This window comes from Salmo trutta, chromosome 38, assembly GCF_901001165.1.
Source record: "Salmo trutta chromosome 38, fSalTru1.1, whole genome shotgun sequence".
NCBI classification, from domain to species: domain Eukaryota; kingdom Metazoa; phylum Chordata; class Actinopteri; order Salmoniformes; family Salmonidae; genus Salmo; species Salmo trutta.
Window position 1 is genome coordinate 30,084,325 of NC_042994.1, and position 14,810 is coordinate 30,099,134.

Below are 14,810 nucleotides of genomic sequence, written 5' to 3' on the forward strand. Positions count from 1 at the left end.
TCACTTACTAACACCCTGGCACTGCCCGTAGTTCCCGTTCTCCTCAGTCTGAGAAAACACTGAGAAAGGAATGTGTCGCAGATTACTCCTGTGTAGAAGTCCATAAATTTAAATATATTAAGCATCCCAATGTTAATGCTATGGGTATTGTTATATGGGAGTGTGAGACTATTGAAACTATGTAACTTTCAGAGTTTTATCGTTATTGATATAGTTTTACAGAGTGCTGAAAAGTATTGCAGTTGCTAGCTAGCATGTCTTTCTGTGATGCAGATGGTTTGCTGAGCTACCGACGTATGTTAGCATTGCATTATGGGAGATGTAGAGAGAGAATAACTTGTCAGATGGTGCCTTGGAGACTGATGTATTCCTGTCTTGTCTTTTCATAATACCATTGCAGATCTATGTAAAAGCCCAAAATAGACAGCTGTGGTGTCGCTCTTCATTTCTTGGTTTTTCTTCTGTGGTACATATAAAGACCGCTACATATACACAATTCCTGGAAACTGAAAATGTCTCAGTTCTTCCATGGCCTGCATTCTCACCAGACATGTCACCCATTGAGCATGTTTGGGATGTTCGACATATACGACAGCATCTTCCAGTTCCCAGTCATGTGAAATCCATAGATTAGGGCCTAAGGAATTTACCGATTTTCTTATATGAACTGTAACTCAGTAAAATCTTAGAAATTGTTGCATGTTGCGTTAATAATCCCCCCCCCCCCCCCCCCAGTATAAATACAAAATGCAAGCAGAAATAAACATTCATCAGTTATAAGGTCTTCAAAACAGCTTTCTGAATTGCCCATAGCGGCATCAAAACATCAAATTTAACCACATTTTGAAGACTGTTCCACAAATAAGGTTGATGTACCTAACTCAGTAGAGACCAAAAGGAGTTTCCAGAGTTAACCATCCCTGAGACCGGGTGTGGTAAACAGGTTAGGTACAGTGAGACTTTTTGTAAAAGGGCTTTATAAATGAAAACATAGCAATCTATTTACCTACGTGACAGAGGGCCAACCAACTTGCTGGTAGAGAATGCAGTGATGAGTACTGTCTGCCGTAATAAAGAGCAGTGCGCTATGATAAACTGTATTGTTACGTTACAGCCTTGTTCTAAAATGGATAAATAAAACAATTCCTAGCAATTTAGACACAATAATACACCTTAATGACAAAAGAAAACAGGTTTTTAGAAACCTTTGCAAATGGATAAAATAAAAAAATGGAAATACCTTATTTACATAAGTTTTCAGACCCTTTCCTATAAGACTTGAAATTGAGCTCAGGTGCCTCCTGTTTCCATTGATCATCCTTGAGATGTTTTTACAACTTGATTGATTGGACATGATTTGGAAAGGCACACACCTGTCTACATACAGTGCATTTGGAAAGTATTCAGACAACTTCACTTTTTAAACATTTTGTTACATTACAGCCTTATTCTAAAATGGATTCAATTGTTTCCCCCCCCTCATCAATCTACACACAATACTATAATCCATAATGACAAAACAAAAAGTTGACATTTTTGCTAATTTATTACAAATAAAAAACTGAAATATCACATTTACAAAGTATTCAGACCCTTTACTCAGTACTTTGTTGAAGCACCTTTGGCAGCGATTACAGCCTCAAATCTTCTTGGGTATGATGCTACAAGCTTGACACACCTGTATTTACGGAGTTTCTCCCATTCGTCTCAGCAGATCCTCTCAAGTTCTGTCAGGTTGGATGGGGAGTGTCGCTGTACAGCTATTTTCAGGTCTCTCCAGAGATGTTTGATCGGGTTCATGTCCGGACTTTTGGCTGGGCCACTCAAGGACATTCAGAGACTTGTCCCGAAGCCACTCCTGCGTTCTCTTGGCTGTGTGCTTAGGGTTGTTGTTTTGTTGGAAGGTGAACCTTCACCCCAGTTTGAGGTCCGGAGCGCTCTGCAGCAGGTTTTCATCAAGGCTCTCTCTATATGTTCCTCCATTCATCTTCCCTCGATCCTGACTAGTCTCCCAGTCCCTCCCACTGAAAAACATACCCACAGCATCATGCTGCCACCACCATGCTTCACCATAGGAATGGTATTGGCCAGGTGATGAGTGGTGCCTGGTTTCCTTTCATCAGACTAGAGAATCTTGTTTCTCATGGTCCGAATGTCCTTTAGGGGCCTTTTGGCAAACTCCAAGAGGGCTGTCATGTGCGTTTTACTGAGGAGTGTCTTGCGTCTGGCCATTCTACCATAAAGGCCTGAATGCTGCAGAGATGGTTGTCCTTCTGGAAGGTTCTCCCATCTCCACAGAGGAACTCTGGAGCTCTGTCAGAGTTAGGGCTGTGGTGGTCATGAAATTTTGTCAGCCGGTGATTGTCAAGCAAATAACTGCCGGTCATATGGTAATTGATCGTTAATTAACAAACACATTTCGCATCTCCTGGCTTCCACACACAGTCTACAAGCCACTGATGTAGACCTTTGGAACATCTACATTTTAAAAAGTCTAATACATCCATTTAACGTAGCCTACATCACAATAAATCCATTATTTATTTTAGACAGGTCTAAATAACATGATATGAATAAAATGTAGTCTATTTCAGAAGAACAGAATACCATACTCTGTAAAAGTTGTCCTTATGTCAGGTCCTGATATGGCTGCGGGCTACACTAGTTCATTTAGCAGACAAGATTTGCTTAGAATTCCGTGGCATTATTTTTTAAATAATTTTATAGTTTGACGAATAGAATTGAACACAGCTTAATAAAATAGAAAGGATATTTTCTACACACAATTTAAGAGGAAGTGCACACATGCGGCTACTCTGTGTTGAGCGGTTAACAAAGAACCCTGTCCTCCTATATGCTTCATGTAGAGTTACTTATGCAACTTTAGTTGTGATACAAACGTTGGGATATATGTTCTGATTTTTAATACATTCTAAGCCTGCATGGTGGGACTCTAATGACGATTTGAAAGTAGTCGCAAGCTGCACACATTCATCAGTCTCTCATTAAAAATTTTGACAAGCACTTGATAATATTCTCATCAAGCCTCGAATTTCCTGGCGACGTAACACCTTGTGTGGCCGTAATGCATCATGGTGCCCTTGGGCTGAATATAACAATTATAATTCCCTTCTCCCAGCTGCCGTGCGCCGAAGCACCTCTCTCACATGGCTCTCTCAGATATCTTAATTCTTATTAGCCAACGCCCGTCACGTGATCTGGTCCTTCTCACAAGAATTTCAGCTGAGAACTAGGCTACAAGTGAAGACCGATACATCGGGGGACGGAATTGCGCAAGCCCCTCTTTTTCGAATTCCGAGGCGCATATTGAAGAACTTAGAACGGTCCACATTTAGCCTACTTTACGTCAACCAACAAGATGAGTAGGCCTATTCTTTTGGTCAATGTCCTTCTGTGCAAGAAATAAATATTCCAAACATACTCTGGGACAGTTGTGGGATGCGATCGATCCCAAATTAATACAACCACTTGAGGCTGATGCAACAGCTCAGAACATTTAGCTTAAAAATGTTAAACTATTAGGCTATTTCGCCACATTATGAGCGTAGGAATGCACAAACGGCAGTAGGCTATAAGAGCCAATGTTACAAAAATGAAATCAATTAGCGGGAAAACACTTCTTGAAAGCGACAGCAAATTCCGTTATGCATGTAATGCTTTATTATAAAAGGTGCATTTTTATTGGTGAAAATTATCTTCCCCAAACTTGAAAGTCACGGGCAGCCTATGTATGCCAGTTAGGCTCGCCACCAGTTATAAAGCGGATTAATGTGCTTAATTATAAGAAGTTATTTGGCTACTTTAGTTGTGATACAAACCTTATCAAAACATATAGGCCTGTGGGCTGGGCTTCATGAGGTGTGCGACTATGATTTGAAAAAGTCACACAAACAAAAAGGCATACGCTATTTCTTGCCTTACTGTCACTTGTGGATGATGTTTTACCACTTGTGGATGATGCCCAGCTCGTGCAGTATATCATTCACAAGCTAATAGTCACCTATCAGACTATTCTTGATTTAATGTTGTCTTTACATTTACAAAATAATGTGTGTGTGAAATTAGTTTTGATTTAGAATGGACCATTATCATAAAGTGTTTGATTAGCTTTTGGATTACATTTGCATTGATCCCAGAGTGATTAGAGATTAGAATGCTGAGTACCAGGCAGTTAAGCAAGTTTGGTAGGTTACTCAGCTGCATCAGAGCTTGGAGAAGCCTAATTACTGTGACTAAACGGTCACGTGGAATTTGACTGCCATCATGACCCCCAGTGTGGCGGTAATACGGTTACCATAACGTTCTTGTCACCTCCCTGACCAAGGCCCTTCTCCCCGATTGCTCAGTTTTGCTGGGCGGCCAGCTCTAGGAAGAGTCTTGGTGGTTCCAAACTTCTTCCATTTAAGAATGATGGAGGCCACTGTGTTCTTGGGGACATTCAATGCTGCAGAAATTTTTTGGTACCCTTCCCCAGATCTGTGCCTCGACACAATCCTGTCTCGGAGCTCTACGGACAATTCCTTCGACCTCATGGCTTGGTTTTTGCTCTGACATGCACTGTCTACTACACCACTTTTGTCCTCCTCTCCCTCAACTTCTCTCTTTTCCTCCACATTGATGTCCCTCTCACCCTCCTCCTCTTGGACAATTACATTGAAAGCACAGGCAGGCTTCCCTCCAATGGGTATTCTCTCATGACTTTTAAGACTTCTTAGCTGAGTGAATCCCTCCCCACACTGAGTGCAGTGATAAGGCTTCTCTCCACTGTGTGATCTCTGATGATTCTTTAGGCCTCCTGCGACACGAAAATTCTTTCCACACAGAGAGCAGTGGTAAGGCTTCTCCCCTGTATGTATTCTCTCATGTTCCTTAAGGCTTCCAGAATGATTGAAGCTCTTCCCACATTGGGTGCAGTGGTAAGGCTTCTCTCCACTATGTACTCTCTCGTGTCTCTTAAGGTTTACTTTCTCACTGAAACTCTTCCCACACGCTGAGCAGTCAAAAGGTTTTTCTCCAGTGTGTACTCTTTGATGATTCTTCAGGTTAGTTGAGGAACTGAAACTCTTCTCACATTGAGGACAGGGGTAACTCCCACAACCAGGTGGTAGTATTGATTCTGTGGAACTGGGCTCGTTGACTGAGTCTGGGTTGGGGATCTCTCCTGTAAGAATATTAACAGATATAGGTTAAGAAACAGACAGAGGAACAAAGGCTTTAAGTTTAACAATGTAGGATTAACAGAGTATTGAAAGAAATACTTTGCAAGGGGCTTGTTGCATTGCACATAGATAATGCCATTATCAAATTACAATGCATTGCGCAATTTTTTATTTCACCTTTATTTAACCAGGTAAGCTAGTTGAGAACAAGTTCTCATTTACAACTGCGACCTGGCCAAGATAAAGCAAAGCACTGCGACACAAACAACAACACAGAGTTACACATGGAATAAACAAGCGTACAGTCAATAACACAATAGGAAAAAAAGAAAGTCTATATACAGTGCGTGCAAATGGCGTGAGGAGGTAGGCAATAAATAGGCCATAGTAGCTAAGTAATTACAATTTAGCAGATTAACACTGGAGTGATAGATGAGCAGATGATGATGTGCAAGTAGTGATACTGGTGTGCAAAAGAGCAGAAAAGTAAATAAAAACAATATGGGGATGAGGTAGGTAGATTGGGTGGGCTATTTACAGATGGACTATGTACAGCTGCAGCGATCGGTTAGCTGCTCAGATAGCTGATGTTTAAGTTAGTGAGGGAAATGTAAGTCTCCAGCTTCAGCGATTTTTGCATTTCGTTCCAGTCACTGGTAGCAGAGAACTGGAAGGAAAGGCGGCCAAAGTAGGTTCTGGCTTTGGGGATGACCAGTGAGATACCTGCTGGAGCGCGTGCTACGGGTGGGTGTTGTTATCGTGACCAGTGAGCTGAGATAAAGCGGAGCTTTACCTAGCATTGATTTATAGATGACCTGGAGCCAGTGGGTCTGGTGACGAATATGTAGCGAGGGCCAGCCGACTAGAGCATACAGGTCGCAGTGGTGGGTGGTATAAGGGGCTTTGGTAACAAAACGGATGGCACTGTGATAGACTATACTGGGATAGACTGCATCCAGTTTGCTGAGTAGGGTATTGGAAGCTATTTTGTAGATGACATCGCCGAAGTCGAGGATCGGTAGGATAGTCAGTTTTACTAGGGTAAGTTTGGCGGCGTGAGTGAAGGAGGCTTTGTTGTTCAATAGAAAGCCGATTCTAGATTTGATTTTGGATTGGAGATGTTTGATATGAGTCTGGAAGGAGAGTTTACAGTTTAACAAGACACCTAGGTATTTGTAGTTGTCCACATATTCTAGGTCAGAACCGTCCAGAGGAGTGATGCAAGTTGGGCGGGCGGGTGCGGGCAGCGAACGGTTGAAAAGCATGCATTTGGTTTTACTAGCGTTTAAGAGCAGTTGGAGGCCACGGAAGGAGAGTTGTATGGCATTGAAGCTCGTCTGGAGGTTAGTTAACACAGTGTCCAAAGAAGGGCCAGATGTACACAGAATGGTGTCCTTTGCGTAGAGGTGGATCAGGGAATCACCCGCAGCAAGAGCGACATCATTGATATATACAGAGAAAAGAGAGTCGGCCCAAGAATTGAACCCTGTGGTACCCCCATAGAGACTGCCAGAGGTCCGGACAACAGGCCCTCCGATTTGACACACTGAACTCTGTCTGCAAAGTAGTTGGTGAACCAGGCGAGGCAGTCATTTGAGAAACCAAGGCTATTGAGTCTGCCGATAAGAATACGGTGATTGACAGAGTCGAAAGCCTTGGTCAGGTCGATGAAGACGGCTGCACAGTACTGTCTTTTATCGATGGCGGTTATGATATCGGCAATGGTCGGTAGCCATTTTTTTGGGGCACTCGCATTACCTCTTATACATACAGAAGTCTGAGGGGTATACTACAAAGCAGAATCAATGGGTTAGCCAGCTAACTTGCCTAAATTTTCAGAATTAACATTTTATTCAACATCCAAAAACATATGTTTACATTTCTTAATGAACCAGAAAATCAATGGTTATTTTGGGTTGTTTACCTCTGAACCAAAGAGGATGTTAGCCTGAATTTACCTGAGTCAACAGAGTCCCTGTCCTCCTCTCGCTCTTCCTCCTCCCCCTCATTAATTTCTCTCTCCTCCTCCTCGTCTTTGACAATCACATTGAGTTCCACTGTTTGATTGCAGTCACCCAGCTTCACTGACAGCAACTCTGGACCCCGCTGTGAGCTTCTCTGGGCTGGAACACCACAACCTGGTTCAGACATGGTAGGCTAGAGGTAGATCTAAAAAAGAGGAGACCGAAAGAGTTCAGGGTGATTTTCACAAACCTGATCGTGGTATAGCTCCAGAAAAGACAAACATGTATCTAAGCTAGCTAACCACACATCCCGTCCAGCAGGAACCCTTTTTCCATAAAATAAATATAGGATTGACGGCAACAACCAGTCAGATTAGGCTATAAGTAGAGAAAACCACTGGCTTTTGAGTACAAGCATATTCAGTTCAAATTCATTACTAATATCTGATACACTCAGTGACTGAAATTACCACCCCATCCTCAGTAGCCAATTCAAACATTCGCCTATAAGCAACACAAGCATTTTCTTACCACAAAAAATCGCCTGGCTATTCAAGTTGAATAGATTAGGGGCAATTCCAAGGTAACAGAGTGATGCTGAGACACAGAGTTGTCACTTTAAAAATTTATGAAAAACCAATGAATGCAAAGTTAAACAAACCATACAACTCCATGGAAGCACAAGGACTATTTCCACTGAACATTCTATAAGGTTAAACAAACCATACAACTCTATGCACAAGGCCTACTTCTAACAATTTCCACAAACAGCACAAACCGTCATTCTGTTACCAAACTTTGTATATGCACCGTTCTTCAAGTCAATGTGTTTTTGTATCATTTTCAGTCTTAATTGTTAAAAGTAGTTTAGAATTGTTTGGTTTAATTCCATCCGTTCATATGAAGTGTAAGAATGTTAGCATGATGAACAATGTTCATCCACTAGGCGCAGTGGTATAGTGTTGAGAGTCTTGATTGTCAACACAACAAAACAAGAGCAACAGTATGGTGTCTTTAATAGTCAACGTATACAATCACTCACTGTGATATAGCTTCCCACTGGTAACACTCAAAATAATTAAAAAGCAGTGGACTGTTTTATCAAACCATCAGCATTAAAACACTCAATAATAAAAAAGTAGCTTTCACAAAACCACATTCAAACTTCAGCAAGGTGTAACAAAGTATTTCACACTCAGTAACCAATAACATAAGTTGGTGAAATATTAAAACAGTCATTCAACCATAACCTTGTAGATAATCAACCTTAGATTGTCAGATAAATGGGAGGCCCGTCAGGAAGTCTAGGATCCAGTTGCAGAGGGAGGTGTTTAATCCCAGGGCCCTTAGTTTAGCGATGAGCTTGGAGGGCACTATGGTGTTGAACACTGAGCTGTAGTCAACGAACAGAATTCTCACATGTTCCTTTTGTCCAGGTGGGAAAGGGCAGTGTGAAGTGCAATAGCGATTGGTCATTTGTGGAACTGTTGAGGCGGTATGTGAATTGGAGTGAGACCAGGGTGTCTGGGGTGATGGTGTTGATGTGAGCCATGACCAGCCTAGAGATGGGAGTCCTATGTGGTGGCAGTCATTTAGACAGGTTACCTTGGCATTCTTGGGCACAAGGACTATGGTGGTCTGCTTGAAACATGTAGGTACTACAGACTGGGTCAGGGAGAAAATGTCAGTGAAGACACTTGCCAGCTGGTCAGCGCATGCGTCCTAGTAATCCGTCTGGCCCTGTGGCCTTGTGAATGTTAACTTATTTAAAAAGGTCTTACTCACATCAGCTATGGAGAGCGTGATCACACAGTTATTCAGAAAAGCTGATGCTTTCATGCATGGTTCAGTGTTGCTTGCCTCAAAGTGAGCATAGAAGGCATTTAGCTCTTCTGGTACGCTTGTGTCACTGGGCAGCTCGTGGCTGGATTTCGCTTTGTAATCTGTGATAGTTTGCAAGCGCTGCCACATCCAACGAGGGACAGATCCAGTGTAGTAGGATTCAAACTTGATCCTGTATTAAAGCTTTGCCTGTTTTATGGTTCATCGGAGGGAATAGCAGGGTTTCTTATAAGCGTACAGATTAGTGTCCCGCTCCTTGAAAGCGGCAGCTCTAGCCTTTAGCTCAGTGCAGATGTTGCCTGTAATCCATGGCTTCTGGTTGGGATATGTACGTACAGTCACTGTGGGGACAACATCGTCGATGCACTTATTAATGAAGCCGGTAACTGATGTGGTATACTCCTCAATGCCATCAGATGATTCCCGGAACATATTCCAGTCTGTGCTAGCAAAAGAGTCATGTAGCTTATCATCCGCTTCATCGGACCACTTCTGTATTGAGCGAGTCACTGGTACTTCCTGTTTGAGTTTTTGCTTGTAAGCAGGAATCAGGAGGATGATTTGCCAAACGGAGAGCGAGGCAGAGCTTTGTATGTCTCTCTCTGTGTGTGTAGTAAAGGTGATTTAGAGTTTTGCACAGGTGACATGCTGGTAGAACTTAGGTAAAACTGATCACCGGCCACTAGGTGTGCCGTCTCTGGATGAGCATTTTCTTGTTTTCTTATGGCCCTATACAGCTAGGTGAGTCACCATTAAGTTTGCCGACAACACACAGAGTGGTGCCAGGACAACAACCTCTCCCTCAACGTCAGCAAGGCAAAGGCGCTGACAGTGGACTGACTACAAGAAACGAAGGGCCGAGCACGCCCCCATTCTCATTGACGGGTCTGTAGGGGAGGGATCGAGAGCTTCAAGTTCCTCTGTGTTCACATCACTAAGGAACTATCATGGTCCAAACACACCAATACAGTCGTGATGAGGGCACGACCATGCCTCTTCCCCCACACGGAGGCTGAAAAGATTTGGCATGGGGCCCTCAGATCCTCAAAACGTTCTACAGCTGCACCACTGAGAGCATCTTGACTGGCTGCATCACCGCTTGGTATGGCAACTGCGTAGCATCCGACTGCAAGGCACTACAAAGGGTAGTGCGTACGGCCCAGTATATCACTGGGGCCGAGCTCCCTGCCATCCAGGACCTCTATACCAGGCGGTGTCAGAGGAAGGTCCTAAAAATTATCAAAGACCTCATCTACCCAAGTAATCTCTGGTACCGCACGGCCAGCGGTACCAGAGTACCAAGTTTGGCACCAAAAGGCTCTGGAACAGCTTCTACCCCCAAGGCATTAGACAGCTGAACAGCTTCTACCCCCAAGGCATTAGACAGCTGAACAGCTTCTACCCCCAAGCCATTAGACAGCTGAACAGCTTCTACCCCCAAGCCATTAGACAGCTGAACAGCTTCTACCCCCAAGCCATTAGACAGCTGAACAGCTTCTACCCCCAAGCCATTAGGCTGCTGAACAATAATTAAACTAATGATCTTCAGCTAAAATGTGTTAATAATCTGCTTCCATAGTCTGAACTAGCGATATATTCCAGCTCATGAATTTCCTGAATAGCTGTATTTGCATTTGCCAGGCTATCTGCTACGGTGGCTACTTCTTATCGTCACAGAGTTTACACCCAGAGGAGTGTCGCTGCTCATTTTGCATCACTTAAAGAGTAGCCAATCAGCCTAAATCCAATCGATTTTTCATATTGGATATTTTGTTCAAATTCATCTGTTACAATGAGAAGAGTTTTGTTCAAACTCATCTGTTTTGTATGCTATAGACTCTAGTGAGTAGACTGGACCCTGGTTTTATAGACACACAATCGATTATGTACGGTGCAATATTTATGTCCAATACGACAAACAAGTGGATTAAAGCTGATTGGCCACTCTAAGGGCTGCAAAATGAGCAGCGACGCTCCTGGGGGTGTAAACTCAGTGGACTTGGAAACTAGAAGTGTTCCTGGGTAGAATGGACCTTTTACTGCAGCACAACGTACAGAAGATAAGAGTACACACACAAACAACACTATTGGACATTTAGCATTGAAAAAAATAAATCACATAATATCTTACAAAGAATAATTAAATATTTTATATATGATAACAAGTATAAAATGTATCGATAATTCAGCGCTAATTATTAATTTACAAAGTATACCCAGAGAGGAAGAGAGAGGCCCAACTCGGCTGCAAATCTGTCTCCCTCCAGCAGGTGGCGTTTTCTCGTTGTTTTGCCCACCAAGCAGGGAGTTTTGTATGGAGGTCAATGAGAGTGAGTCGAATTTGGTCAGCAAAAAAAGCAATGACTTAATTGCTACACTAGATGTATTTGATCAAATAAATGTTTAAGTCGTTATGACTGTACTGATAACTAGGTCATGTGACATTCGTGACACACTACTTTAAGATAAATTTTTAAAAAAAACACAGATGATGATTTTTAATACCAAGGACTGTGAAGAAAGCAGTGGGAAAGGTGCCTACGTCAGAAGTAACCTGTATTGATCTTCGGAGTAAGGCGCCTGCCAAAGGAGTTATAGCTGGAGTCTCGTTGGATATAGATGACGAGTCCCAGGAATGGTCAGTGCACGTCACCTGACCCGTATGGTGAATGGAAGGAAGGAGAAAAGCCTGTCGATATTATTGTTGTTTGATGAGACTCTACCTGAATATGTGAGGTATGCGGTGAGAGCATTTATGTCCAAACCATTATAGTGTGGGAATTGTAAAGGATATGATCACATGTTTGCAGATGGGAGAAGTATGGTATTAAAGAATCTGTGAATGAAAAATGTTGCAACTGTGGTGGGGATCATACTTCCTTGAGTGTCCTGTTAGGGAGGTCGAGGTGTCAAGGATCAGGGCTGTACAGTGGATCTCCTATGTGGAAGTGATGAAGAGAGTCGAAGGGGCAAGAGTGTTGAAGATATGGTGGTGGATGCATTGCAACCAGTTGCTAGTGTTTCAAGTCAAATCGAGTTATCTGGATACACTCATTGTAAAGAACGTGGATTGTGTGCATTTATAGCCACAGTGATTAATTGTACAGCACAAGTGTCTAAGAAGTCCAAGAAGCTGGATATCATTATATCTGCAGCAGATAAGTTTTCGGGTCTTCAAGACTTCACGGCAGAAGCACTGCAAGGACTATTGCCGCTAGGAAATGGCCCGTCCTCACAGGAGTCTTCTGAACCTGTTTAGAAGTTTAGGGACCTTTTTTTCCGTCTTTAGTGTTATTATTATTATTTTATTTTTACAGGAAAGTAGGTTGATTTGGTTTAGCGAATTTCTTTTATGCAAACTATTATATAATACCCGAATCCTTATTATCCACCCCACAGGTGGTGGCAGAATGCACATCTAATTGTTGAGAATGCCATTATACCATAGAAGAAGATCCATGACCTGGAAATACTTAGTTATTCTTGCCTACATCACAGCTGTATCACAGAAAGAACAATGAGACAGATATTTCACTGGATGTATAAATATGAAGCATCTGCTTGGTGGTTCAACTCAAGCCCACTGGCGGGCAGTGGGAGAAGATGGAACAAGATGGATTTTGACCTACATTCTGCAAATAGTTTCTATTGTTAAACATTTTCTCTCAATACAGTTCTGTTCCCAAAACTAGAATCTGTTATGAACAGAGTTGACTAAGATTTGTAGACTTTAGCCTTGGCCAAAGTTATTTTTATTTTTTTAAATGTAGGAGTGAAAGTCATTGATTTACTGCACAAGGCGCATTTCACAGAGTAGGCGTTCCCTAACGGAAATATGCAGATGAATGCTAGAACGGGCCAATAGGATCTCGCTAGTTCGTGCTTATTCTGTCCATTATAATCTGTTCCCATTTGAAACGACAGGCTGTGGTTTATATTGGTTTAGTTATAACAAATATTTGGCCTTATTATTTTGATGGAAACCCGAATTTTGATTCTTATGTAGACATTCCTTCTTAATTTGCTTTGAAAACGTTATGGAAAAATAGTTACGCCTTGATCACGCCACCACCATCATTGCATTTTGGTGCACCAGAAAGTAGTACATACATTTATTTAACGGAACAATGCATTTGCTTTGCGTTGCAGTGCGTTCTGTGTGGTGCATAAATTGAATTTGTCGAACGTATGCATAAGTGCTGAAGGTTGAATTTACACTCATAGCCAGATGATGCTGTGTACCATTTTGCGCAATGACACTATAGGTTTGTTCAGGGGATTAACTGTTTGCATAAACCGGTAGCCGGGTAGTTTAGCAACGTTTAGTCCTAATTTTGCTAGCGAGCTACCGAGATAGGTTAGTTATAAAAAATATTTGGTTTTGCTAATTGTGGCTAAACAATGAGCAGCCGGTTAGCCAATTCCTCAGTACAGTCATTTTACTCACGATGACACGACAGCTGGCTAACTATGAAATAAAAAAGTCACTTCAATCGTGACCCTGAAATAAAGTTAGCATGTTAGCTAGCTAGCTACACACACGGGTCGAACGGGAGATGTGTAGCTGGCTAACGGCTAGCTAGCTGGGATAACAACAAAGCCAGGCCGCGGAAACCACTTTCATCATTGAATATGTTGGTTTACAGACCGTGCTACAAGCAGAATTTAAAATAAAAGTGTTAGAAATTAGTAATGGGTTACCTGGAAATGATTTATTGTAGCTAAATGTTTGGCTGAAAAGAACTTGAGGAAATGGTGAGGTCTCGTAGAGCAAACCGAAAAATGTATCCACTTTCCGAGTGCGTTTGGTCTGGATTATGAGATGCTGCAGGAAATGTTCGTGAGCGTCGTATCAGCGGTGTCATTGTGCATGTTTTACCGGCCTCTGACGGAAAGAAGTCAGGCAAAACAAATGCAAATAGATTTCAACCAAAACAAGACAGCTATCATTACATTCTATCTGCAGTGTGATGTTATATTATTACAACAGTGTACAGCATCTGTTATTCTTTATCATAATGTTACTATACTGACTTGTCATCGATAAATACAACCTACCAACATAATACACTTTCAACGAAGAAGAGGCATTACAGACAGTAGCCATGAAGTGCCATTTAGTGCTTTGAAAGGCTGGTCATGGCTCACAACAGCATCTTTCCGGATACCGTAGACTAGGTATTAAAATGTGATTCACATTAATAAACAGTACATTTATATTTTCCAACAGGGCTCTACATTTGGGTGAGTTTTTTTCCCCCTCGCAGCCTCGTTTCACTGCCAAAAATAAAATTAAACCATCTAGGTGTTCAGCGAAATAACAAAATGTCAAATACAGGTAGCCTAGTCAAATAATTAACATCCAATCACATTAATCGCTGCTCTCGCGGTAGTTCCAGTAACGGTCCGTATGTAGCCAAACGTAGCTGCTGCTCATGTTACATTTTAGTCATTTAGCAGACGCTCTTATCCAGAGCAACTTACAGTAGTGAATGCATACATTTCATACATTTTTTCCCCCGTACTGGTCCCCCGTGGGAATCGAACCCACAACCCTGGTGTTGCAAACACCATGCTCTACCAACTGAGCCACACGGGACCATGTTGGTATCTGTGCTGATGACGCAAAAGCCACGACAGGGAGACATAGTGGCGTGGTAACACGCGTGCAAGCAGTTGCACCCGACGCCACTTGGGTACACTGCAGCATCCACCGAGAGGCTCTTGCTGCCAAGGGGGAATGCCTGACAGCTTGAAATACGTTTGACTCTACAGAAAAAATTGTTAATTTAGTTAAAGGCCCCTGAACTTGTGTATTTTATGC

General features: G+C 42.3%; 2 protein-coding genes across 2 annotated transcripts in view; both read right to left on the reverse strand.

Annotated features, from left to right (window-relative positions):
* On the reverse strand, positions 1–13,833 carry LOC115178583 (zinc finger protein with KRAB and SCAN domains 7-like). Its single transcript, XM_029739839.1, has 4 exons — positions 13,688–13,833; positions 7,139–7,349; positions 4,574–5,182; positions 1–59 (listed from the first exon to the last, which is right to left on the reverse strand). The coding sequence occupies exons 2-4, from the start codon at positions 7,329–7,331 to the stop codon at positions 1–3; spliced, it is 861 nt and encodes a 286-aa protein (XP_029595699.1). The 5' UTR covers positions 7,332–7,349; positions 13,688–13,833.
* Positions 12,460–14,810, reverse strand: part of LOC115178584 (zinc finger protein 250-like) — a 17,413-nt gene continuing 15,062 nt past the window's right edge. The window contains exon 4 of the mRNA XM_029739840.1: positions 12,460–12,484. Coding sequence (XP_029595700.1) covers positions 12,460–12,484 — 25 coding nt within the window. The remainder of the gene's footprint in view (positions 12,485–14,810) is intronic.